The 27667-nt window shown below is 39.2% G+C and overlaps 1 protein-coding gene across 2 annotated transcripts; it reads left to right on the top strand.

The window, feature by feature from the left end:
- The first annotated feature begins 809 nt into the window (after positions 1–809).
- MAP3K7CL (MAP3K7 C-terminal like) lies at positions 810–27095 on the top strand. Of its 2 annotated transcripts, none has more exons than XM_040980701.1 (4): positions 810–924; positions 1426–1487; positions 12391–12506; positions 25952–27095. In XM_040980701.1, the coding sequence occupies exons 3-4, from the start codon at positions 12424–12426 to the stop codon at positions 26130–26132; spliced, it is 264 nt and encodes an 87-aa protein (XP_040836635.1). In that variant the 5' UTR covers positions 810–924; positions 1426–1487; positions 12391–12423; the 3' UTR covers positions 26133–27095. The 2 variants fall into 2 exon arrangements, with proteins under 2 accessions (XP_040836635.1, XP_040836636.1); XM_040980702.1 differs by lacking the exon at positions 810–924 and adding an exon at positions 927–1002.
- The last annotated feature ends 572 nt before the right edge of the window (positions 27096–27667 follow it).

The raw sequence follows: 27667 nt of genomic DNA on the forward strand, positions 1-27667 counted from the left end.
TCTTGTGGACTATGCTTTCTATTGATAGAGAGAGGGGATAGCCTCTATATTTGTGGGTTTTATACCCGTGGATTCAGCCAATGGCAGATTGGAAATATTTAAAAAGAATGGATTGGTGTTGTGTGTGTCTGTGGATTTGCATATGCTAATCATATTCATTGCATTGATACATAATCTAGAAATGATTTAAAGTATATGGAAGTTGTGCATATGTTGCGCATAAACGTGTCATCAATTTATAGTTTAGATCTGAGTATGTATGGGTTTTGGAATCTATGAAGATCCTGAAATCACACAGACATCAAGGGATGTTTCGATATCATGAATGACCTTAATCACTTCTCAACAAAAGGGATTATTCAGTTATTATCAATACATCTAATTGTGATTGTGCAAATAAAAAGATGTTAGCTTTCCTTGTTTAATTATGATGGAAAGTAGGTTTGATTTTACAAATTTCCCTTTTTGGCCTGTGGTCTGTATTATTTCCATTGTCCTAGTTACTGGGCTAGGTGTTGGCTAGGGCGAGTGAGCCTTCCAAGTCATATTTTGCCTGCAGAGGTTGGAGGTTTTGTTTCTCAAGGGTTGGTCCCCAGGCACCGGCCTGTCCCTGGAGGGGTTTGGGGGAGACTTGGGCATTTCAGGCCAAGTTGCTGCCACATTTCCTTAGTGCTTCTGAGAAATACAGCTTCTCATCCAGCTGCAGCTGCTGATGTTACATCAGTCCTTTAAGGACCGGCTCAGGATGACTGTACAGCAGTGGCACATGAGGTTTGCAGGGCTCTGTACTCAGTCACACTGTCCACAAAGCCAGGGATTCTGCTTCAGGTTGCAAGTGCTGTCTGGCACTCAGGGAGAGATGGCCTGGTTGGGTTGCTGCCTGTTAGCCTCTGGAACCCAGAGCGAGTTCCTGGTTAACGGCCTGTGAGTGGTGGTTTGTGGTTAAGAGCACAGGGCAAAACCATCAGAGCTTGCGACACTTTCGGCTGTTCACTTGGAGAAGTAATGCTTCTATTTTTCACTAACAGATTTTTCTCTCTCACTGAGGTTGTTCTGGTTGTCTCATTATCTCCTTGTTAAAGCATTTTCGCGCATATCATATATTTTTTCCCTTTTTGTTTGTTTCTGGTTAATGTGAGACTATCAAAGACAAGCAGTCTTGTTAATTGGAGTGCTTCCAGGTTGGATACTTAATTCAGATTGTAATTTATTTATTTATTTATTTTTTCTGGCAGGACCTATTGAGCTCCTCATATTTCTGTGTGTACAGAAAAGCAGCAAGTTGTTGTCTTTTACATCTTATCTTCTCCCATAGCTAAGCAATTTATATAGGTGGCTCCCTAATTGTATCCACCTGGGTTTCCTGGCAGACGACTCCTAATAAGAGAAAGGGCTCCATTCTGAACATTTTGTGTTTGTGTTTAGATGATACACCTCCTGAAGACTCCATTCCTTTGGTCTTTCCAGAATTAGACCAACAGCTACAGGTAAGAATTTTCTTGTAATTTCCCTTTAATTGTTAGTGTTATAAAATGCAGTGAGCTGATCTAACTGGGAAAGACTGATTTGCAGACAGAGTAGGTAAGTCATCGAAGTTCTCTAGAACTGCATAGTCAGGCCCAAGTCCTTATGCAGTACCCCAGGTTGTTTGGCCATGGCACAAGAACACTGAGAACTTAGTCAAGGTGACTTCAAAGAGTTCATGTAAAATATGTGTTCTGAAGGAAGCTTCATGGATTTCAGAATTGTTGATGAAAAAAAAATTTTATTTCATTTTCATGAACTTTTTGAAGAGTCCCTCAGTATAAACTACCTACTACACTTTTTACAAATTTTAATTAATCAAGAGAGGCAGAGAGATGGAGAGAGAGAGAGAGAGAGAGAGAGAGAGAGAGAGAGAGAGAGAAAGAGAAACAGGAAGGCTCCTATCTATTGCCCAAATGCTTGGGAGCATTTGGGTTCACTCCCCAATGCTTGCAGCAACCAGCATTGGACTGGAGCTCAAGTCTGGAGTTGAGGACTCAATCCAGGTTTGTTGCATGGGTGACTGGTACAAATGTGGTTGTACTGGTGGGAAGCTGGATTGGGTCACATGCTGCAGTGAGGGAATTGAACTCAGGCACTTCAAAATGGTAGGCTGGCATTATAATCAGCATCTTGACCCTCTAGGCCAAAGGCTTATTCCAGTTGCCATTTGGGGTTAGGACTAGTCCCTGATCTCCTTTGCTGTGGATGTCTCTAGATCATTGAAACTTGGCTCTGTTTTGGGTTAGTGATTGAACTCTATAGAGAAAACTTCTGTTTTGGACAAGACTTTGGATAATCTGCATTCTACTTCTAGCTCATTGCCCACTTCTCTGAGAATTTTTAATTGGATATAAATATAGTTAACCTGAAAACTGCCTGATTTGATCTGTAAGACAAATATTTTATATACAGAGTTTCTGAATGACTTATCAAAATATATCTCATCTAAATGTACCAGAATTATTTGAAAGGAGCTAATTTATGACATTTCAATTTCCTTTAGACGATGTATGGTAATTCAAGGCAAAGATCGCTCTAGAAAGAGTTTGCTGAAAATATCTGATTCTGGCCTTGCATCCACCCATTTATTGGAGTATTTAATTTTGTAGGTACATTTAGGCAAGTCAAACAAGGCAAATCTAACTCCCAGACATAGATGCTTGGCTTAGTTACTACTTTCTTTCCCTAAATAAGCACTCAGGAGGAGCCTATAATCTCCAGCTTCCAGCAAGTTCTGAAATTCCCTATTATGAATTTATTATCCCTTATCCAAAATGCTTGGGATGACAAGTGTTTAAGGTTTTTTTTTTAAATCAGATTTTTGGATTATTTTCATATACATAAAGGTGTCTTCACAGTGGGACTCAAATCTAAACATGAGAGTTATTTATGTTTCATATGTACCATATCCTAACGGTAACTTTAGGCAATGTTTCTAGTGTGTGTGAGGTATGAGTGCAGCTTGTCCCAAGTGGTAAGGTGTGAAAATTTCCACTTGCAGCATCATACGGTGATGAAAAGTTTTCAGATTTTGAAGCAGTTTCGATTTTGGTTTAGGGATGCTCCTTCTGTGCTTTGTACCCAGTCACTTCTTCCATTTGAGGGTGTACCTGGTGTCCTATAAATTTGGGATCTTGTTCCTGGATAGTCCCTGGCAAAAGGGGGAGGAGGTAAGAATGATCTCTCTGCAACTTGAGATGATGTTCCCGTTTGTTTGCTTCTGCTCTTACCTCAGTACTCAGGGCACAGAGCTAAAAACCCGGAAACAGCTAGGTTAGTTGGAAGGAACTGGTGTTCCACTGCTGGGTGGTCTCTAAAACCTGAGCAGGAGTCACGTGTGCTCTGGTTTCCTTTAGGTTCCTTCTTCTCACCTGGGCAGCAGCACTTCTACAGAAAGCTGGCTTTACTGAGTAGCACCAGTTATGCAGGTGCTACTAAAAGTTGACTAAGAGTGGTAAGGTATTACTGATCAAACAGTTGTTGCCAAAAGGCAGCCTAGGTCATTCCCTAAGACTTTCCCTTCAACTATCAGCCATTTTCTCACCTCTGACCACATTGCAGGGTCTTCAGACTTGCTTTGCTGGTTCCTGGTATCTAACTGGACATTTTCTACCCTTTTCTCTCCCACCAATAATTCTTTTCAGATTGGAGAAGTATTTAGCGACCCTCATCTCACTTCCACATGTTATTATGGAAATAAGTAGACATGTACTGGAACAAAAACCCCAGTAAAACCATATTCAAGTTCTTACTATCTCATCAAATTTGGAATCATGAATTGTGCTTTTGTGGACTGGAAAACAATGTCCCTCTTTGGTGATGTTATCAGTCTTTCTTGCCGTGGAGGACTCTCAGGATTCCCTGGCTATTACCCAGATAAATTTTCTGTTACGGTACTGCTAAGTCTATTTAAATTTTATAGCTTTAATTTCACTTGACATACATTAGAAATTAAATACATTTAATTATTTTATTCTAATGAGAGAATTTCATCTGTATTGATCATTAATGAGTTATATAGCTTAGAGGGTGATATCAGACTCAGAGGCTTGTTTTTTTTTTTTTCCTCTTAGTGCTTTATCTCTTCATGGACTTAGACTATCTCCAGAATTACAACTAAAAATGTTTTAGGGCTTGCTGACAGAGGAAGGAAAGGACTGAGTTTGTTAGCTAATGTTTATCAGTTGAGATACTTGTTATTGGTGCCTCTATCTAGAGCTATTGTTTGCTACCTGTATTCTCTGTAATGGAGCATCAATAAGTAAAAAGCAAGTAGGTAGGAACTGAGAGAGGGAAATTTAACACAGAAAATGACGTAAGTAGAGTCTTGTTTTCATGCTTAGCATAAGCACATCCATTTAAGCCATTCTACTGCAGGGAATTGCAGTACTGAATACGATAAAATTGCTTTATATATCAAAGGAGCAGTCTGTTACATGGAGCAGGCCTTCTTTATAGCCAGTCTCATGTGTTTTCATCACATAGTAATGGCATTTACTATGCTGTCAACTCTTGCAACCTACTGTGGATGTGTAAAACTTGGGTTATGAAGGCATATGGGGTTGTTACTGTTTTCTTGAGAATAGAACCTCAAAATCTTGCCTAGCATAAAATAAAGGATGCCAAGTGATGATAGCCAGCCCCACTCTCTGCAAACCCTTGGACTGAAATTTCATTAATGTATATTGAATACCCAGTAGGCGAGAGGTGGTTTCCTACATAGGATCTCAGTCGACTACTGAAATAATTATGTAAACTAAATATTATAATTCACTGTGTAGATGAGAAAGCTGATGTTAAATCTGGGGCCAAAAGAGTTGCTACCTTCCTCTTTGCCATAGATGCTTTGTGAAACTAAAGTTCCACTTGAATTAATTTGGTAAGTATAGATTTTTGTTTATTTGTTTTAGGTTAGCAAGGTTGTTATGATGGAGTATAGAGTAATCTCATAAAACATGTTCTGATCTTGACGTATCTATTACACATTCTTGGGTAGTTTTAAAAATGCAGCTACAAAATGTCTATTTGTTAAATACTCTAACACCAATGTGACACCCCCCCTCTAGATTTTTATGTTGCTCTGCCAAGAATGTGGACATGTTTGAACATGTAATTCATGGTGCTACTATTTTCATGGAAGCCTAAAAAAGCCTCGTGTAAGAATAGCAGTGACGAGCATTTCTCTTGATGGCTCTATTAATGCAAAATGTTGGGCAAGAGACTTCAGAGTAAGTAGGTGTTACAGCAAACATCTCTTCATAGTGCTCACTTGTGGGCCTTGGAACTTAGCCCAGCGGCAGGTGGAAGGTGATTTTGCTTTGAGCAGATTTCTTTCTTGGGACTGATTTTCTAAACTCCCCGCAGTCGTTAGCAGTATTTGGTCAGACACGGCTTAGATCTTGCAGGTAGAAGAAAGGAGTTTCTATTCCATGCCTACTTCCATGGACAAATAAAAGATGAATATTTTTGTTTAGGTTTCAGTTTCCATTTATTCAAAGAAGTGGTAAAGATCTCTCTCTCTCTCTCTCTCTCTTTCTCTCGCTCTCTCTTTTCCCTCCTCCACCTCCTCCTGAAGGATAAAAAATTCTGTAGTGGTCCCACAGTTTGGGAAACACGAAAAATGTGTCTTACATCTTAGTCTTGTTGGGTTTTTGGGAACTGTGCTTTGAACTATACATGATCCAAAGCATGGCTAAAATGTGATCTTAATGCATTGAAATAGGTAACATATTTTTATGATCAGGTGCAGAAAGTAATAACAGATAGATTGTAATTCATGTCCTAGTTGGAATCGGCAATGACTGAGGCGTGGGCATTAGAGTGGTCTGGATAACCTACAAATGTTATGACTTCTAGCATATTATTTAGTATTTCTAAGCCTCACTTTCTCAACTGCAAAGTGTTGATAACTGTGTTATCATAAGACTATGATATCATGAGACATGTTATCATAACACTGTTATGAGACTATCATGAGTTAGTCTCATATCACTATTAGGATTCAATACAGTTATGAGTAGATCTAGTACAATCTTTAGAAAAATAATTGCTCAATTGATATAAATTCTCTTCATGAGTGAAATTATTGATTGGGTAAGCTATTTAGAAACAGGTAAATAATTTATCTTTGTATATGCAAGATAAAAGAAAAGAAATGTCCGTTCTTTTCATCAAACAAAGATACTTGGACAGTAGTATGATATTTTTGAAGTTAAATTGAGCAATAGCTTCAATTTCTCCCGAAGTACTAATCTAATCTGACAGTGACAGGTGTCTCTGTAGTACACACTGAACTTGCCTTTTCTGAGTCCGATAAGTTCAGAAACTGATGTCACCGCCACAAATAAACAATTTCGTAGCTTCGGTTGTGTACTATAATATCTTGATATTCGAGAAACCTCTCTAGAAATTTTTTTGACACCTTACATCAACATACCCCTTGATACCCGAGACATGAAAATGACCGAAAATAAAGGAGTCTCAAAAGTCCAGATTTCTAGCACTGTAGCCTAACACCCATTTGGACAGAAGTGCAGTTAGGAAATGGGTTCATAGAAGGCATTGAAAATAGCTAAGGAACGAGTTGAAAAGAATCTTACTGGTCTTTGGCTGCCGTGACCATCCAGAAAACATCCAGCGCTACCTTTTTGTATTACCCTAGTTCCTTTATTTGCTCATTTTGTGATTTGAGAAGCTCGGTGGCTGCTGTGGTAATGCTTATTGGAAAAATCTAAGGATGCTCTTGGGTTATGGCACTCTTTTATTCAAGAGTACTTCAAAAACTTCGTGAAAAATGGAATTTAAAAAGAAGTTTCATTTGGCATAAGCATTTTTGAGTCTATGCAGTTTTTCTTCATAATGAATTTCTGTGAATGTATTGAAGTATCCTTATATCACTGGAAATGACTTAATCCAATGTAACATAGTGTATAAGATATACAGTATGAGTATTAGGGCTTACTTGGATCATAATGTGGGTACTGTGAAGATGTCAGATTAAAAATTTGGAAAGAATTAAAATGCTCAGAAAATAGTTTTTAAATATTAGAATAAATCTGGCTTATTTTTCCTCTTAAAGAAAGTATGATTGTGGTTATTGGGGTATTAAATGCAACATAAATTTAAGAGAAGCACACACTTTCCCCCTAAAATAGATAACATTGAGACTCAAGGAATGCATACAAAGGCTGGTTAGTGACTGTAGCATATTAGGTTTCCTAAATATATCCTGTGTGTGGGAAGCTGAGCTAGGAAAGTTCAATTCTTATATTTTTGAAGTAGATGAGACCAGTAGTATTTGAAGAAGCCAAGTAGAAAACGGAAACACTTAATCCAGCTTTGCCCCTCGCTGAGGGATGCTTGGCTGGGACCTTTCCCACGGGGCTCTTTCCAGGGGCTGGAATCCACTATGGGAGGAGTGTGCTATGAATGGATGGTTCATGCAAGAGCCTGGATGCTATGGTGTGGTTCAAACCTGCATTCTTGGATCAGGACTCTGTGGTTTCTCTCTTACTTCATCTTGTTAAATCTGTCCTGATGATTGGGGTGGATACCAGAGAGAGTAGCAGCTGCCTTGTACTGCTCTGTAATTTAAAGCCTCTGCAAGCCCTGTTCCCACGCATGGAGGGAGGAAGTGTGAGGTAAGGGGCTGAGGAGGAAGAACGCCCTCCTGGGTTCTAAACTCATCCAAGCACCAATGTGCAACTTGAAAAAAATGGGCCTCAAAGTGGATTTGACACACTGTTAGAATGCTTTCCTTTATGTTTCTTGGAACCTGCTATGTTGGGTAGTAGACCAGATACTCTCACATTGAGTGGGTCCGAAGTTTTCAGTGGTCATGCAAGAATTGTGCTCTCATATGAGAGTGCTTCAAAAAGCCCATGGATAAGCAGAATGAGAAGATAAGTTTATTTGGGCACAAAAATCTTTGAAATCCATGCGTAAGGTTTTTTTTGTTGTTGGTGGTGGTGTTTTAGTTCATCTTCTCCACAACTTTTTTGACGTATCCCTGGACATTAGAAATATCTTTATCTTTTCATCATTTGAACTAGCTATGTTTGGATTTCTTTTCTTCAGAATATGATGTTATTCGTCATGCAAGAATGCAGGATAAATATTTTCAAAGCATTGGAGGATGTAGCACAATTATGGAGGAAACTTGCAAGGCAAATATCTTGATGTAAAAATAAATTGCCTATCTACAATCAAAATCAAGCACTGAGAATTGAAATAGGGTGCTATTAATCCAAGAAGTCAATAGATGTTTCTCAGGTGGTTTTTGAAGTAGGCATTTTTCAAGTATTTTAAATTTTTGCTTTAAAAGATTTACTTCTGTTTTTTGGAAAGGCAGATTTATAAAGAGAAGGGGATAGAGAAAAATCTCTGTCCACTTGGACATGCTCTAACTGGCCACAATGATTGCAGTTGTTCCAAGGATCTAGGAGCCAGGAGCCAGAAGCTTCTTCTGGGTCTCCCATGAGGGTTCAGGATCCCAAGGCTTTGGATCATCCTCAACTGCTTTCCCAGGTCACAAACATGGAGCTGGATGGGAAGTGAGGCAGTAGGACACGAACTGGGGCCCATATGGGATCCAGGTGCATGCAAGCCAAGGATTCAGCCACTGAGCCATCACACTGAGCTCTTCTGCTTTTATAAAAAGTTTACTTTATGTATTTGAAAGACAGAATGATCAAGAGGGAGAGTGAGGGTTACACAGAGAAAGAGATTTTGTTTTTCCCCCAAAGATTTATTTATTTTTATATGAAAGGAGATCTATGGAGAGGTCTTCCATCTGTTGGTTCACTGCCCAAATGGCCACAATGGCCAGAGCTAAACCTGTCAAAGCCGGGAACCTGGAGCTTCTTCTGGGTCTCCCATGTGAGTGCAGAGGCCCAAGGACTTGAACCATCCTCTGCTGCTTTTCCAGGCTGTTAGCTGGAAGCTGGATCTGTATTGGAGCATCTGGGACTCAAACTGGTGCCTGTATAGAATGATGGTAATATAGACAGAACATATGCTTCTGAGCTGATTCCAGAGAAAAGGATATTACTTCTGTTGGCTCACTCTTCAAATGGCTGCAGTGCGTGGAGCTGGACAAGGGTGCGAACATGGGCCTGGTCTCCTGTGTGGGAGTCAGGCTGTCTTCTGTTACTTTCCCGTGCTCATTATTATCAGGGTGCTGAATTGGAAGCAGAGTAATTGGGACTCAAACTGGCGCTCTGCTATGAATGATGGTGTCCCAGGCGGAGGCCTAACTGTTAATTTGAACATGTGCTACAGTCTCTCAATACCATGTATGGTGAATTAATTCCTGATTGGTGGTGTTTCAGATGTCACTTTATTTAAATCTATTGATACTTACATTTGCAGAAAGAAACCTGATTGTTGTGCTTAAGTTTTAGGGATCTATTTCTTCAGGAAGAAACATTCGTTCAGTAAGTGTTGTTGTTTACCCATTGGCTCTTGTTTTTAGAACTGAAAGAAGGTAGGAGAATCATTCCCAATGATGGCCTTTTGATACCTTATCCATACTCATGTTATAGCACAAAGCAATGAAAAGATTCTGTAGTGAATGATACACATTATCATGTAGTTCCACTATTGATAGTAGGTGTGAAACTAAACATCTCAAAATTTTCAATCACCAGAATTGTTACTGTGATGAAAAACATATATATTTAAGCAAATTGTTTTTATCAGTTTCCTTAACAAAGGCAAATAGCTGATGCCCATTGCCTTCTCAAGACAAAAGTTGACCCTATCCATTTGTCCAATGACATTTGGTTGTAGTTTTAATTTGTTCTTTGTTGCTGCTACTTCCTAATTATGGGAAATTTGAAGATACTTTGATATACAGGTGGTCTCTGCTTCTAACTGACATGAGGACAATTCATATTTCAGGATATTTTTAGTATGCTCACACGCTCTAAGCGGGATTGTGTTACTTCCTTGTTATATTTTCAAGATTTCTCACAATAAACAATCACCGAATAGCAAAGAACAAGGTAGGGGTGTGTTTGGCCTAGAAGTTAAGTTATCAGTTAGTTTGCCTACACCCAGACGCGGTAAGAAGGAGTTTGTTCATTCTGAGTTGATTCTAAGCTATAAGTGTATCCCACTGACGTGTCCAGTGACATTTGGGCCTTGTGACAAGTGGCTAGGGGTTACACAGAGATGAGAAATTTGCAGTTCTCTGGTGAGAAATTTGAGAAGGAGAGATAGTTTGTGTAGAAATGAAGCGGGCTTCCCGTAAGAGTCCTTTACAGGATACATTGGGGGCTGGAGGCGGTGCTGTGCCATAGAATCACTAAATACAACCCCAAAAGAAATGTGTGTCCTGGAAGAATATGAGAGAAACAGATAGTAAGAAATTCATTAGTTCTCAATTTACTAAGATAAAATGAGAATATGGCCTGGTTAGATACATGATTTACATACACAGATTATTGGGAAGAAGAGATTGGATTGAAGGCCCTATTTAACAATTAATTGGGTTAGGGGAATTGCAGAGCCTATGAAATTGTGTCATAAAATGAAATAAAAAAACCAATTAATTAATTTCTCAGATCTTACATGATTTCTTACATAGTGAATTGAAAAAGATTATTTAAAAACCCTTAAAATGACTATTAACTAGCTAAAGGTAGAATGTTTAATCATAAGTTGATACAGTAGAAATTAGGTTAAACTTAAGGAAAATTAATTTTTCAAAATAGTTTTTAGAATAGGCTGTTCAGGGCCCAGTGTGATGGCCTAGTGGCTGGGTGCTTGCCTTGCACGTGCCAGGATCCCATGTGGGACTGGTTTGTATCCTGGCTATTCTACTTCCATTCTAGCTCCCTACTTGTGGCCTGGAAAGGCAGTGGAGGATGGCCTCTGGCCTTGGGACTCTGCACCTGCATGGGAGACCCAGAGGGGGCTCCAGGCTCCTGGCTTCAGATTGACTCAACTCTGGCCAATGCAGCTACTTGGGGAGTGGGCCAATGAATGGAAGCTCTTTCTCTTTGTCTCTCCTTCTCTCTGTGGCTCTGCCTTTCTAATAAAAATAAATAAATTTTAAAAGTAAGTATGCTTTTCAAGTGCTGATGCATGGTATAGTGGGCTAATCCAATATAGTTCTGCATCCCATATTGATGCTGGCTTGAGTCCCCTGCTGTTCTATTGCTGATCTAGCTCTCTGCACAGGATGGCCCAAGTTGTTGGGCCCTTGTACCCATATAGGAAACCTGGAAGAAGTTCTTGTCTCCTGGCTTTGTTCTGGCCCAGTTCAGCCATTGCACCCGTTTGAAGAATGAACCAGTAGATGGAGGTTCCCCCACCCCCTCTTTAACTCTTCATTTCCTACCAAAACAAAATCATTAAAAAAGAAAAAAAATGCGCTTTTCACCATGTTGAGAGGTTAGGATGACTTGCCAGGCTGGCCTTTGTTTCCTCTGTGGATAGAGAAGAAGAGACAGGTGCTGTCCATTCTGCATGTCAGAAGACTCTCTTTGTGCGTGGGGGTGGGGGTGGGGCGGGGAGGGTACGAGTTGGTCTTTCACACAGGTGATCAACCCTTGCAGGCGTTATATTTAGCGTAACATCATTTCTTCAGGCTCCACGTTTCAGAAGGCGGCCTTTCCGGGCACAGGTGTTGTGATTTGAGCATGTCAAGCATCTGCTTTGTGACTTTAGCATCCCGTATCAGAGCCAGTTAAAGTTCCAACTGCTTCACTTCTAGTTCATCTTCCTGTTAATGGGCTGGGGAAAGCAGCAGAGGATGGCCTACGCACAAGTACTTTGACTCTGGCCAGTAAGATGGAGTTTCTGGCGTCGAGGTGTTGTAGCCATTTGGGGAGTGAACCAGTACATAAAAAATCTGTGTCTTTGCTTCTCTGTGTTGCTGTGCCTTTGAAACACAAAAACAAACATTCGCTAAAAAGCAGACAGCCTTTCTTTTACCGCCACTCCAATTTACAAAATGAGACCATTTCTCTGGATTATAGCAATAGAAAACATCGGGGAACTGACACAGACAACTGAAATATCCCCCTCCACAGCCCTAAGACAAAGTTTACCATTTCTGGGGATAATAAGAGAATCATTTGGAGACTTATTTATACCCCAACTTGCGGCAGGTAGTGGATGTTCTGGGATGTCTGTGAGTGACACTGGGAAGTGTATGTGGGGGTTATCAGCAGGCCTGTCTCTTTGCAGTCAAATAGAATCAGCTGAACTCAGTCCAATACTGACTGACAAAGCTGTTGTCATGAAAAAAGAAGTGGGGAAAAAACCCTTCTTGTGAAGAAACGAGTAGAGCAAAAATCATTGGCAATTTCTTCTGACTTAAAGAGAAATGAGCTAATTTCTTTTTCGTCCCTGAAGCCTCTGCCACCTTGTCATGACTCCGTGGAATCCATGCAGGTGTTCAAACAGCACTGCCAAATTGCGGAAGAATACCATGAGGTCAAGAAAGAAATTGCCCTGCTTGAAGAAAGGAAGTAAGTACTTCCCCTGGAGCACTCTCACCTCTGCTCTGTTGACTGGGCAAGGGCTGAATAGGAAGGGAGGTGCTGGGTTGAGCATGGACTGGAGGGAGGGCAAAACCAGAATGATCCAAACCGTGCTTGCTAGATCCAGTGCTCTGCTTTACGGAGGAACTGCTTTCTACAGAAAACTGTATTAATATTATTGTTTTTAGTTCAGGAAATTAAAATAGCCAAAATAGCGACTAGAGCCACATTGTAGTCTTTGTGAATGTGCCCATGGCACTTTGGCATAAAACATGGGGTACAAACATCATATGAGGAAGCCACTGGGGAAGCTTTTTGGAATAATGCAAATGTGTTAGTTGGCTAGCTGCATTTTATAGCCCAAGTAAGTCTCTACCTTAGCAGCTTCTATCACCATTACAGTTCTGCTGTAGTGAATGATACTGCTCTACTAATCAAAGAACTAATCAAAGAATTTTAATTACTCATAAGTTTTGTTTCAGAATCTTCCTTTGTCCTGTACTTGATTCTACCAATATCTGATCCAGTGACTCTCAATTCTTTCAAACTTTCAAAGAATTGAGTTTTATTGTTTCCTTCTTAGCACTTATCAGTTTGTACTGACATATTATCGGGAAAGTTTTTTTCATTCATATTTGAATCTCATACTAAGTGGTGAGTACTGTAATGCACAGATTGTCAGGCATCGGATCCTGAAGCGCTGGAACGTACATGGCACCTGCATTAATGCTTAATGAATAAGTGATTAATGAGAGTGTTAAGAATGATTTGAACCTGTTGCAACTCTTGAAATTTGTTTCTTCTCTCCTTTCTCTTACTGGAGTGAGACATGACACACATATATTACTTGATTTTTAAATAAAAGCAAGAGAAACCTTTAAGAAAAAAAGTATGAAGTTCTGAGAATTCGTTTGAGACTGTTCAGAATTGTAGTCGGACAGTCTAGCAGCTGGTAGGCAATATGGGTTTGGGATGAGAACTGTCTCTTAGACCTCAGTATGGTACAACACTTCTTCTTTCCTTGCTTGACCATGCTTCAAGCATAAAATCATATTTGGACTTTGGTTATAGGGGATTCAAAGATGCTTATTAGGAAATCAGAAACAGCTTCTTCCCCTTCTGTATCTATGACTTTTTTTTTTTTTTTTGGTCTAGGAGTTTTGATATGTTGCTTGCATTCAGGTTATACATTTATGCACTGCCTGAGTCCTCAAAAGTATTTCATGATGATGATTCTATAAGAAGTGTTGAAGATGAACTCAAAGGAGGACCTGTATGACTGGTAGCCTTTCCTGTGTGTGTGTGTGTGTGTGAGAGAGAGAGAGAGAGAGAGAGAGAGAGAGAGAGAGAGAGAGAGAGAGAGAGAGAGAGAAAGAGAGAAACAGTGTAGGCATAGTAGTGAAAAAAAAAACCTTTGCACTGAAATGCACGTGTGGGTTTTTTCCCTCTTGGCAATACAAGACTCTCCCACTAAATCTCAAGTTCTTCAGGATTGTATATCTGTATGTTGTATTTTAAGAAAATGCAGGCTATTGACATGAAAGTGACAGCTACCTAGCGTTTGAAGCCTGGCTGTCGACCTGTGTGAACAATGCTGACTGTGGGTACTACACCATCACCAACATAAGAGAAGGTCAGTTTCTGGAAATAACGTAGCCAGCTCCTAGCTAGACACTTCATATAATCTTTTGGAACCACAAAGAAGTAGGCCTAATTTCCTTGCCTGTTTTTGTGTAGAGTTCTCATTTCCTCTCTAGACCTATTTGGATTTTCTGTCTAAATAATTGGCTTAGATATGGGCAAAGGTCAAATTGCTTCATCATTTTTTTTCTTTCTGTTGCATAAAGTCTCTCAAGTTCCATTTTTTCCCATTCCTACTCTTACCATTTGGGTTTGGGGCCTGTTACTTTACATCTTGACTGATCCTAAAGTGTAAGTGCTTTTCTACCTACTGTTTCTTGTCACTAAGAAATGACAGCCAGACTTTGGCTGAACTCCAAGGCTGAGCCTACTATCCTTGGTTCTTCTGGGGCACTGTTTATCTCACTTCTTAACTTCAGCTATGTCGGCCCAGTCTCTTCCAGTAGCAGGAGTTGGATCCTGCTGCATCTGAGCCTTGGTTCTCATCACAGCCTTGGCTTTGCCTGGTGCCTACACAAATGCTGCCCTTTCCCGGCGAAGTCTCAACCTGTGTCCCCTGATCCAGATAAACCAGAGTGATCAGTTCTTTCGCTGAGAGAAAAGAGAACTCGCTGGAACGGTTCTTTTGGTGTTTGTTGTAGGCTAGTGCTACCATTAGTTACCATTGTCACTATGTTTGTTCGTAGTCCCTGTTTCCGATGATCACAGTTCCCACAAAGATGGACACGTTTTAAGAACTCTTCTGTATTTTGCCACCTAGCATGGAGTTGCACACAGGACTAAGTATGAATAAGGGTAGAGTGGAGTTGTTGATTCTAGGCTTTAGTAATGGTTTTTGTGTGTATTTATATCTTATTTATAGTTTGTATGCTTTTTGTTTATACCAGAAAGTTGGTATCATCACTAGAGGACTAAGATCATTATGGAAATATTGCAAAAGAAATTTTAAAAAGGGAATATTGTTATATTTATGTTAGTAAATAAATGTGTCAGATGTTCTAAAGGTTATTAGCTACCACTGATTTTATTTATACTTTATGGAAAAAGGAAATCATTTTATTTATATCAGATCTTTTGCAGAAATCTTTGTTTTCAGCATACTGGACCACATGCATTTGATCCAAGTAATCTGCTTTGCATTTGCTGGTGATTCTGATGAGAATTTCTTCCTCATGACTTCATAAAGCAGAGCCGATAATGTTGCATCTGGTGGTGAGCTGGCGTAAGCTAGAGAGGCTAACTCTGGCCCAGCTGAAGGCCTGTGTCTCAAGCTGAACTTCTCTCTTATCTCCAGAGGGGGTCACTCTGGATCAACTTTGGGAGAATTTGCAGGGGCAATGAGAAGAGTTGGTATTTCAGAGTGGCTCTATTATACGGATAAAGAGGCACATGTTGTCTAGGATTATAAACCTGGCATGGGATGCAGCTAACTTACAGACTTATGGTTTATCACCAATGATTTAAGGGATGCTCGTTATTAGTTTTATTGAAAAATTTTAATGAAATTTTTAATTGAAATTTTTATTGAAATTTCTACTATAAAAATAATTTATGGAAAGCTTTAAAAATCACCTAGAATTCTAACATATTGAAAAACCCTCACTATAGATTTTTGCATATAAATAGATATTTTAGTATAATTATACCATTAGAGTTATGCATACCATAATCATATATATTCAGTAGCGTAAAATGTAAAACATGATTTTCAGTAAATATAACGTATACCTCTGTATAAAACACATAAATCATTTTTGTATTTATAGTGCAAGTCTGTGGATGCAAAATATGGATATTTTATGGTTTTTGGAACACAGCCTCAAATTACTTGACAGAACTGTTTTGAAAGTATCTGATGAAAGTATGTTCAACTGTGAAAGTTGCTTTGTTTCAGACAGAATATCCCTTTTGTTCAATGGCGGAAACACTTGCCCATACTATGCCTTAGACATTATGCTGGGTCCTTTGATATTCAGGAAATTGACTTTGGAAGCCAGTGTTGTGGTGTATGGGTTAAGCCACTGCCTACCGCTCTGGCATCTTATATGCGGCTCATGTCTCAGCCGATCCACTTCTGATCCAACTCCTTGCTGATGTACCAGGGTAAGCAGTGGGGGAAGATGGCTCCAGTGAGCGGGCCTTTGCACCCAAGTAAGAGACCTGAATGAAGCTTGTGGCTCCTGGTTTGGGGTTGGCCTGGCCCCCGCTGCTGTGCAGGTTTGGGAAGTGAATCCGTGAATGAGAGAATTTTTCTCTCTCTCTCACTCACTCTCTGTAACTATGCCTTTCAAATAAATAAAATAAATCTTAAAAATGAAAAATTTGACTTAGAATGTCAGAAAAAGTGATAGTTTCTGAAAATCAACAGATTGAGGAATGTTGCATAATGTTTCTTCTTTTAAACAAATAATCCAGTGATTCTCAGTGTGTTCACAGCATTGTGCAACCATTACCACAGTTTTATCACCCTGGAAAGAATTTCATCATCCCACCGAGAAACCTTCTAGTTTGTATCTTTATGAAATTTTCTCTCTGGACATTTAATATGAGTGAATCACAAGGTAGGTGGTTTTTACCGGCTGACTTGACTTCTTTTACTTTGCATTGTTCTTAAGATTCACCCGTGTGGCGTTCTGCAGGTGTCAGCACTTACCTTTTTTTTTTTTTAAGTATGTCTTGGATTTCTTTTATTCTTTTTTTTTTTTTAATATTGATTTATTTTTATTTGAAAGCCAGAGCTACAGAGAGTTACAGAGAGGGAGAAAGGCAGAGATGGAGAAAGGGCTCTTCCATCACCGGATTCATTCCCAAAATGGTCAAAATGGCTGAGCCCACCTGAAGCCAGGAGCCAGGAGCTTCTTCTGGGTCTCTCATGTGGGTGTAGGGGCCCAAGGACTTGGGCCATTTTTTGCTGTTTTTCCAGTCAATAAGCAAGGAGCTGGGTTAGGAAGGGGAGCACCTGGAACATGGACTGGTGTTCAAATAGGATGCTGGAGCTGCTGGCAGAGGATTAGCTTGCTGTGCCTCTGAGCCAGCCCCAGAACCTCATTTGGTTGAATAATATTGTGTTGCATGAAACACAGTATTTTATTGATTCTATCATCAGTTAATGGAAATTTGAGCTATTTTCAGTTTTTGGCTATTATGAGCAATGCTGCTATAAACACTCCATGTGTTAAGTTTTTTGTGTGAAAATGTGTTTCCAATTCTCTTAAATATGTACCTCAAATTGTTAGGCCATATAATTCAATGGTAAACTTTTGAGAAATTGTCAAGAGTGTTCCCAAAATATGTGCTCCATTTTATGATCTCATTAGTAGTGTGCAAGGATTCTGATTTCTTGGCATTCCTGCCAGCACTTATGTGTTTTTGATTCCAGCCATTCTGGTGGGTGTGAAATGATGTCATTGTGGTTTTGATTTAATCTGCCACTTGGCTGATAAGATCACGCAGCTTTTCACATACTTATTGGCCATTTCTATATCTTTTTGGAGAAATCACCATTTAGATCCTTTGCCTATAGTTTTATTTATTGAGTTTTTAAAAGTTAAACAATTTTAGTAGCTTCAGGCAAAACATTAAGAGGAAGTTTTTTTTTTTAATTAAGTACTACCACCATCGAAGTGATACCTACATAGTCATGTCTTTAAAAGGGAGCTAAAATGATGGCTAGTGAAGCAATATTGTGATTGGAGCATATCTGGATAAGGAGAAAGTTACCTAGGTAAACTGTAAAATATGGTCTTAAATGAATCTTGTTTCTGTTGTTAGTCATGGTATTAAATTTATTCTTTTTATTTTGTTATTTTTCTTTTTTTATTATTATATTTTTGACAATCTTTACATAGTTGATTAGGGTAAAAAGGTACATGGGTATAGGAAAGTGGGGAAGACTATTATTTCCATATTGTTTCCTTCATGTATCTGAGGTAAAGGCAATATTGAGGGAGAAGCCCCACCCAGTCTCCCACCCATTCCAGGTCCCGGATGTAGGGCATGCTCTGAGATACTTGCTCAAGTGGTTTTGATGGTTCACAAGTTATTAATCGCTGCCAATCTCGCCACTCCAAGCACGATGAGGTCATTGAGGAATCCATTGATTGGCATAGCCCATCAGAGTCTCCATCTGTCCAGTACTTCGCTGCCAACATATAGCTGAGGTGGTTGATTCACCTGTTCTGTCTTCTGTCTTCTCTTGGTTAGGGTTCTGAGTCTGCCATTTCAACTGGGGAGATCCCCAAAGAAACTTTGAGGTATTTCCAGACCAGATTCTTGACTGTATTAGCAAGCACAGGGCCCGCCAGAGTCCATCGCCCTGATCAGCTGGTGGTTGCAATTGCTGGGTTGGTTCTGTTTTCAGCCCCGACTTCCACTGTAACCAATAGATGTTGCAGTCCAGCCTGGTTCTGCCCAGCACATACTTGGCCCTCACATAAACTAGTGGGAGCTGCAGCCTTGTCAGGGCGACCCACAATAACCCCCACCAGGCCCACCCCTACCCTTGTTGCCAGTATGTGTGGCAGACTAGTCCAGTTCTTTTGAAAAGGTTTGTTTATTCACTTAAAGGTCAGAGTTACAATAAGAAAAAGGAAGCGAGAGAAAGAGACATTCCATCTGCTGGATGGTTGAAATGGTAAGGGCTAAGGCAGGTGGTAGCCAAGAGACAAAGATTCGTCCATGTCTCCTGCATTGGTGTCTGGGGCCCAAGCATTGGCCAGTCTTCTGCTGCTTTTGCCAGGTTGGATTGGAAGTGGATCAGCTGAGTCATGAACCAGTGCCCATATGGGATGTCATATTACCAGCCAGTGGCTTTACTGGTACACCACATTGCCTGCTCTTTGAATTTACCTGGAACGTTTAATTCTTTAACATATTACCAAAAGCAAATATTTCGAAACTGTCATCTGGGGAGTCTCTCAAGACTGGGAATAAAGAAAGTATCAGGCAGGGCTGTATCAAGGTCAGAGAAGGTCTAATTTTATCTGTTCTGTTTGCTTCATTTCAGGATTTGATTTTCCTTGAAAAAGGATTCTAGAGCAAGGAAACACTGAAAACTAAACTTTGCTCTTATAGTCAAAGTATATATTTTAGTAACTAATAAGTCTACAGAAATCAGATGCTCTAGGTGTGGACTTCAGAGTTTTATATTTTGACACAATAAACTTATTTTTAAAAAAGATTTATTTTATTATTTTTTATTGGCAAGGCAGATATATAGAGAGAAGGGAACAAAGAGATAAAGATCTTCCATCCACTGGCTCACTACCTAAGTGGCCACAGTGGCTGGAGCTGAACTGATCTGAGGCCAGGAGCGTGGGGCTAAGAGGCAGAAGCCAGGAGCTTCTTCAGGCCTCCCAAGTAGCTGCAGGGTCCCAAGGCCTTCGGTTATCCTCTATAGCCTTCCCAGGCCACAAGCAGGGAGCTGGATGGGAAGTGGAGCAGCTGGGATACGCCACATGGGATCCTGGTGGATGCAAGGTGAGGATTTAGCCACTATGCTATTTTGCCAGCTCCATAAACTTACCTTTTTAAAAAGATTTATTTATTTAATTGAAAGAATCACATGGAGAGAGAGAGAGAAAGAGAGAGAGAGAGTGCTTCCATCTTCTATTCACTGGCTAGCTGGTCACAGTGGCTAGGGATGGGCCCAGAGATAGGAGCCAGGAACTTCCTCACGGTCTCTTACTTAGGTACAGGGGCCCAAATGCTTGGGCCAGGCCATTACAGGCATCTGAGTCTAGAATGGAGCAGCCGGGACACAGTCAGCACCCACATGGATGCTGGTGTTGTAAGGTAGTGGTTTAAGTGGTTACATCACAACACTGGTCCCAATAAACTCACCTTTTAACTCTGTCTTCCTTGAGATTTTTGGCCTACCCCTATATTTCTCTGAGAGTATGTAGTAAGGTGATGAAAAAGCTAAGTTTTCCCTTCCCTGTAGTATCTGACATGGGCAAGAGGTGTTCTGGGTAAGATTTGAGCTGTGAATTCATCTCACAACAATGAAGATGGGCTTCCCAAGTTGCTTTGACTGGCAAGAATGGAGAACAGTGCCTCATTTCCAAGTAAATTTGCTAACAGAATAGATATCAGCATCGAGGAGGTGCCTCTATTCTTTTCTTGGCTGGAGGAGACAGAGGGAAAGCCAGAGGATCTCATTTTACAAGAAACACTGGTATCTCAGATGTCATTCAGCTGTGTGATTACATGTAATGCCCTAAATCATAATGACTTACACTTTTTAAAAATTTCATTTTATGACACAGTTCCATAGGCTCTGGGATTCCCCCAATCCCTTCCCAGGCCTTCCTCTCCATGTTGATTTCCTTTGTATTATTACAGTAGCACAGCTTGTAAATGGTCATGATTCCATCATTGTGGGCATGGACTATGCAGGGAGTCCAGCATCTTATTGTCAAGATAAATTCAACAGTTTCATTGGGAGACCATCTTTGATCTGAGAGTAATGGCAGAGTATCATCCCCTCAAATGAAAAGCCATAACACAAATTCATCATCAGGAAGAAAAATGTAAATTTACAAAATTATGAAGTTAACTAACATACTACTGAGTGACCAATGTGTTAGAAAATGCAAGGTCTTAACCACATCCTGTAACTACTTCATTGACATCTCAAATTTAGTTTATACATAACCGACTGCTATAAACCTTAAGATGGTTGTAGGGTACTATTCAGCTGTCTCGTGTCTTTTTTTCATATTTATATTTAGCATCTTATAGTATTCAAGCGATATTTTACTGAACTTCATGGATTTTAGGATAGTCCAAACACAGTTATAATTCTAACAAGCCATATATTAATGATTGAAGAGCAGAACAGTTTTAGGAGGGGTGTGCAGAGAAATCTCTTAGTGAGGAGTAACTGATCTTTGTGTCCTACCTAGTGAGGTATATGAGAGTCCAAGCTGACTTCTTCTTGTCTGTTCTAAGCTTTCCTTATTGGTCTCTCTGTCTATCTGATCTAATTTTGGGGGCTCCAGAGCATTTCTGATGGTCATTGCAAGAGAGGATGGGGAGCCAAAGTTGGAAATGACTTACACGTTTTATGTCAATTACATGCAGGCCAGTCATTCAGCAGGAATTGCATTATTAGCTATCTTTACACTGGGTTATCTTCCTGAAGCTGGGTTGGAACAGATAATATATTCACGTCTCTACGGGAGAGTGAGTGTAAATGCGTTTGCTAAGACAGGAGGCTCAGTCTAAACCTCTGGAGCAGCAGAGCCGGGAAGCATTTGGGTTTTCATCTGATATCTATTCCATCATGATTCTCCCCCAGAATGGTTGGTGAAGGAAATCTCCATTTCATTGGTAGTGCTGATTTTCAGTGGGGTGATTCTTTAGTCCTCACAATGTTGGCAGCAGCCAGAGGCATGTTTGCATTTTTTGTTGTATCTGACTGGAACTGGGAATTATTCCTGACCAGAAACCAAAGAAGGTGCTAACCCTCCTCCTATGCCGATGTATAGGGCTCTTTCAACAAAAAAGAATTGTGCAGCCAAAATGTCAGTTATTCCAAGGTTGAGAAACTCAACTTTAGAGCCAGTCTTACCTATTCCTTATGTCCTCCTGCAAAGTTGCCCTTTGAATAACGAGAGATATTGTTGCATTTGTTTATACTGTTCATCTCTTGGTTTCACTACTGTGGTCTAAGCTAACCTTTGGAAATTCCAATTCAATACCATTGATTGTTGTTAGACTTGAAGGTAGGCTCTCACCTTTTTGTCATCTAGATGCTTGTGTTCTTTCCCTTGGGTACCAATGCTCATAATTGATCATACACTTCAAAAAACCCCAACAGAGCAGTGTACTACCTTATTTTTAAAGAAATGTCATGTTGAAGGAAGATAATATTTTATTATCTTATTTTCCAAAGCTTAATACTTGTCTGTGGCCAAACTGATTGCAATTTTCTATTTTTCATGTAAAAATCCATAGTCAACTTTGAATGTGCCCAGAACTATTATAGCTGTTTTCCAGAATACAAAAAATATCTGTCCTAATGATGAATCTGCATTCCAACCATCTACAACATAAAAGAAGTCCTAAATTTTGGAATTTGTTGTTTTCAACAAGCTTCAAAATTTTCTTTATCCATTCACTTGGACATTTTCTTGCCTCTTATATTTTATCAACTAAAAGAATTTCTAGGTGTGAACTTAGGATCAGATACAGAAGAGCTATGAGAGATGGCAAGGTTATGATGTGAACTTCAAAGAGTGAAGTAAGCTGTTTGTTATAAATCTTTGACTTCAGAAATAAAATTCCTGTACCTATGATCTGCTACCCTTGTATCACATTATATTGAAAAGAATTACAAAAATGATACAGCCAAGAAATGAAAGGCCCATGTTCGAGTTAATTATACATATTGATTTGTTCCTCACATCGTCTATTTATAAGATCATTTCTATAACTTCATGTGCCAGGGTTTAATTATGAATTGCTAATGGATGAGCATAAATATGTCTATTTAAATATATCCAGGATGGAAAACAATAGGCATTTTGACAGTTTTCAAAGAATATCTGAATAATTGCTTATCAAATACATGAAATTAATTTGAGTCTCTAGATTAAAGAATAACTTATTATTGACTTTTTATAATATAAGAAAATTGGACTGGACAATCTTGACTGCTCTTTTTAGTTGTAAGATCTGTGATAGCATCTATTTTATCTCTACCAGTCAGGACTAATGTATATGGTTTTGAGGGTTTTAAATGAGGTAAAATAACAAGCTTGGAAAAGTTATTGTTAAAGTCAGTATTAGTAATTCCCACCCCAAGACTATGATTCAAATAAAACTATTTCTTTGTAAATTATTCACAGGATTTAGATAATCTGAAAAGAATAAAAGTAGAATAAGAATCGGCGAAGCACTAAAGGATTTGGGGCATATCTCTCTTTCAATATACATAGTTTATTCTAATTTCTTTTCAGATGGTTATAAGAGGATTTTTCATAATCAATATTTAGTTACTGTCATTTACTTTCTAAACTCTTCTCAGGGGCATATTTAACCAGAAGGATAATCTTGATTTCTTGCACTACTTTATTAGTCATGCATTATCTCAGTTAAACAGGACATTTTGGGATTCTGTTTCCCTATCTTTAAAATATCAGTAACATCTGCCTTTTTCTTCAGTTATTCTTCCAGCAAGTATTTATTATGAGGCTCTTCTATTCTGAACACATTGGTGGATCCAAAGATCAAGAAGAGTCCAGGGGATTTGTAGTGTGTTTTGTACCAGAATAAAATGTGTTTTGAAGTACTGTCATATCTCTATAGAGAGATATTTGCACACACACACATGCATGCATAGATAATGTGTACATTCAGTCATACTCCCCTGCCCTAAATACTTTTTTGAGTATTTCTCATGAGCAAGAACATTCTCCTGCTTAACCAGAGCAGAAAATGATCAGTAATGTAATTCAAAGCCCATATTCAAGTGGCATCTATTTTCCAATCATGTCTTTGGAAGTTAGGTGTCTTCTGGTTTAGAATCACACATTGCGTTTGTCATTTCTCTCTGGTTTCTTAAATAGGAAAGATAAAGGCTACAATTACAATTTTGTAGTATTTCCCTCAATTTGGTGTTGTCTGGTGCTCTTCATGAATACATCTTGTTATACACTTTTGTCAGAAAAGGCACAGAAATGGTACTGAGTCCTTCACAGTACGTCTAGTGTCTGCGTATCTCATCACTTTCAGGTTTATTCACATTTGTCATCTTTGCAATTCACAAATAATCTGGGGATTCATTGATACACTCAGGTCAGATTTTCACACATTAAGTTTTCCATACATTAATTTTACCATACATGTCTTCACAATGCGTCCAATGCATTAGCAAGTATATAATTTATGAATGAATATACAGATGTATAAGACATAATAGGGATTTGTGCTCGAAGTGTTTTATTAAGTTACTAATGTTATACAACAACAAGTGAAAGATGTTGGAGGCCTGATTGAACGAGATGATCAGGCTATTTTCTAGATCTGGAATACTGAACTTTGTAAGTTGGGCTTTCGCTCAGGAGACCCGCCTGGTTTCTAGTGGCTCTGGATTTCTTTCTGATGGCAACTTGAATATTGCTGCTCTTCAGGAATAGGTTAGATGTTTTCTTCCCTTCACATTATGGAGAGGGTAGAAGAGACACGTTCTAGAAAGGTGGCCAACGCCAGTGATGAAGGAATGCAAAGACAGTATTTGCACGTGTTGTACAGCACACAGATTGTTGGAACAGGGACGCAGCACTGTCATCTGAGAGCACAGCCACAGATCCCCGGCAGTTTGCAGAGTGGGAGGATCCCAGGGGGAGGAGGCTTGGGACTGGAGATGGTTGCACTGTGTGTCCAACTTTGATGACTTGTGTCTCATCTGCAGTATTATCTACTAAATACTTTTCTTTATATGAGCTTTATCTAGATGTTTCTTTAAATATGAACCTCTAAATAGGTCATGAGATCCTTGAAATCATGAGTGAGATACATTGCTTTATATCTAAAAATACATGTTAAGTAAATTCGAAAGGTTTAAACAGAGTGTTATTTAGGCACCACCTGTGCTTAACCAATGTTGACACCAGGAGAACAAAGACCTCTCGTTAGGAAATCATCTGGAAAGCTGTGTGTCTGGAGAACATGATTGGGTGTTCTTCACTTTAAACAGGAAGAAATGTGAGGTAGCAAGCATCTGTTAGGTCTAGATTAAGTTAGGATTAACTGACTCACATAAGGGGAAGGGGTCTAACATCTTTTTGGGGTTCTGTGTTCATTAAATTGAAATGTGGACTTAGCACTATACCTTCTTATCATATATGCATTTATATGAATGAGTTATTTAAAAATATTTTCCTAAATTAAGACATGATCATTATAAACTGCTTCTAGCACTCTATGTCTCTCCAGCTCTAGTTAGGCTGGATATAGATACGGTATTTTATTAATTAGAACCACAACACCACTTGGTACCTGTGCTTCCGTATTTGCACAATCCAACCAAACTTAGATTAGGTACTGTGTATCTAGTCTTACTGTGTACCAAACACTTGAAGACTTCGTTTTTATCATTGTTCTCTAACCAGTACGGTGACATTTACATTACATTAGATATTGTAATAACTAGTTATTTATAAGTAACCTATCAATGCTTTAAAGCATATAGGAGGAATACATAGGTTATATGCATGTACTGTGCTGTTTTTCCTAGAGGATTTGAGCATCCATGGATTTTGGATTTCTTGGGGTGCAGGAACTGATGCTTGACAGAAACCGAGTGACAACTTTATATACGCAACAACTCAGAAATGACGTGTAAAATCGTATCTGTAAGGAGAGAATTGGATACTTCAATTCAAGGAAGTCTAGTCAAGATACAGGAAACTAAGAAATATTAACTTATTTTCAAGTACAGAAACTCGCTAAAATGCGAACTAGCATTTCTTCTGAGTGTAAGACAGTAGGGAGCACTTCAAATAAAAAACTGATCTTTTTCTAACATAGATGTAATTTTTATTATTTATTGTACTCTTGAAATGAGCATTTTTCGGACTATGGAAGAACCCCTGGGGTATGTGTAATCTTTTTGATGTGTCTAATTCAGATTCTGGAGTAAAAATAAAGAGGTTCAAGCCTCATGAGGGAAGAAACACAGAAGCAAGCTGATGAACGCATTATGCTTCCATCCATTGCAGTGGCATAATTTAATCTGTTTGTATTGCATTCTGTGTTTCTCTCTGCCCTGCATCTGGAATCTTCAGGAAGGAGCTCATTGCCAAGCTGGACCAGGCAGAAAAGGAGAAGGTGGATGCTGCTCAGCTGGTTCGGGAATTCGAAGCTCTGACGGAGGAAAATCGCACCTTGAAGCTGGCACAGTCACAGTGTGTGGAACAACTAGAAAAACTGAGAATACAGTATCAGAAGAGGCAGGGCTCCTCCTAACCTGGAACTATTCAAACTAAGCCTGAGAGGTTGGTGGTTGTTAGACACTGGCCAAAGATTTTTTTTTTTTTTAATTTAAAAGGCTAGTGAGTAAAGCCTAGCACTTCTCTTCACTATCTGTACAGCACGTGTCTAACCTGAGTTGGGTGCTTGTCAGCTTTCAGTTTGATTATTTCCACTGAGATCGTGAGCACAAATATATTACCAATATGTGGTTTCAGAGCTCCTTATTCTCTCCCAAAGACACATATTTGTTCTTATTTAAGAAAGTGTGATCAAACTGTCCACCAGTATAGAAAATAGTAATAATAAAAAAGTCTACCGGCTGATCCTGCTAAGAATCATGAGCTGTGAAACACACCAGGAGGATGCTCAGTGCAGTTTCCCACGTGTATATTTTAAAATGTCATGCTTTTAACATTTCAAGTCTGTTCAAATTTTAACTTTCAGAAACCTCTCTGCATCTGTTGATTATCAGAGTCAGGTTTAATCCTTCAATGATTGATTGTTCTAAGAATAAATGGTTGCATACCATAAAAGCTTTCTTATGAAAATAGTAGCAGAAATCGTGTTTGTGCCAAAAGCTCAGCTGCCAGTGCTAACTTGCTGTTGCAATGAAGAAACAGAGAGGACTGCCTCTCCTTCCCAGTGTATCAGCTCCCAGGAAACCGCTCTGCCTTTGCTTGTGTGTGTTCTAGGCGCATGGCAGAAATGGAAAAAGGATTGTTTGGACATCAGTTCAGTGAGTTCCTTTGAAAACATCAGCGAAATTATAACTATGACTTTGTTTTGAATTTAAGGAGCTATTTTGGATCAGTAATAACGAGTACGTGAGGAAATTGAGAATGCACATTGTTTTCCTCATTGTTCTATGTATCACCACATTTTCCCAAATTGATCTCTTTGTTCTTTGTCCATTTCTATTCATGTAACTTCTTTTTCATTAAACATGGGTCAAATCTGCCAGCCTGTAGTCTGTTCTGTTCTTAACCCCTTTTTAAAGCTTAGACTTAGAACTGTCAAACATTGCTAAGAATTTGTTCCCACTTGTAAGAGCTTGAAAAAGAAGCTCTTAATATTTAATATTATCTTAATATTTAAATATAATATTATCTTAATATTTAAATATAATCTTAATATTTAAAATATTTATTATCTGAAAGGCAGAGTGAGACAAAGAGAAAAGGAAAGGAAGAGAGAGAGTTAGATATGGAGAGAGAAACTCCCGTCAACTAACTCATTCCCTGAACGGTGGCAGTATCCAGGACTGGGCCGGGCAAAAGGCAAGTTCCAGGAACTCTGTCAGGAATTCCCACAAGGATGGCTGGTGCCCCATCTGTGGAGCAGTCATCCATAGCCTTTCCAGGTACATAATCGTGAAGTGAAACAGTTGGTGCTTGAATTAGCACTTCCACATGGGATGCCAAGCAGCGCTTAATTCACCACAAGGCAACCCCCAACATTGACATTTAAAACATTGCTTCGATTTATTTGAAAGTTAGACAAACAGAAAGACAGACACTGCTTCACCCACA

This window comes from Ochotona curzoniae, unplaced genomic scaffold (genome assembly GCF_017591425.1).
Source record: "Ochotona curzoniae isolate NIBS_2020 unplaced genomic scaffold, NIBS_Ocur_1.0 contig_3498, whole genome shotgun sequence".
Lineage (NCBI taxonomy): Eukaryota > Metazoa > Chordata > Mammalia > Lagomorpha > Ochotonidae > Ochotona > Ochotona curzoniae.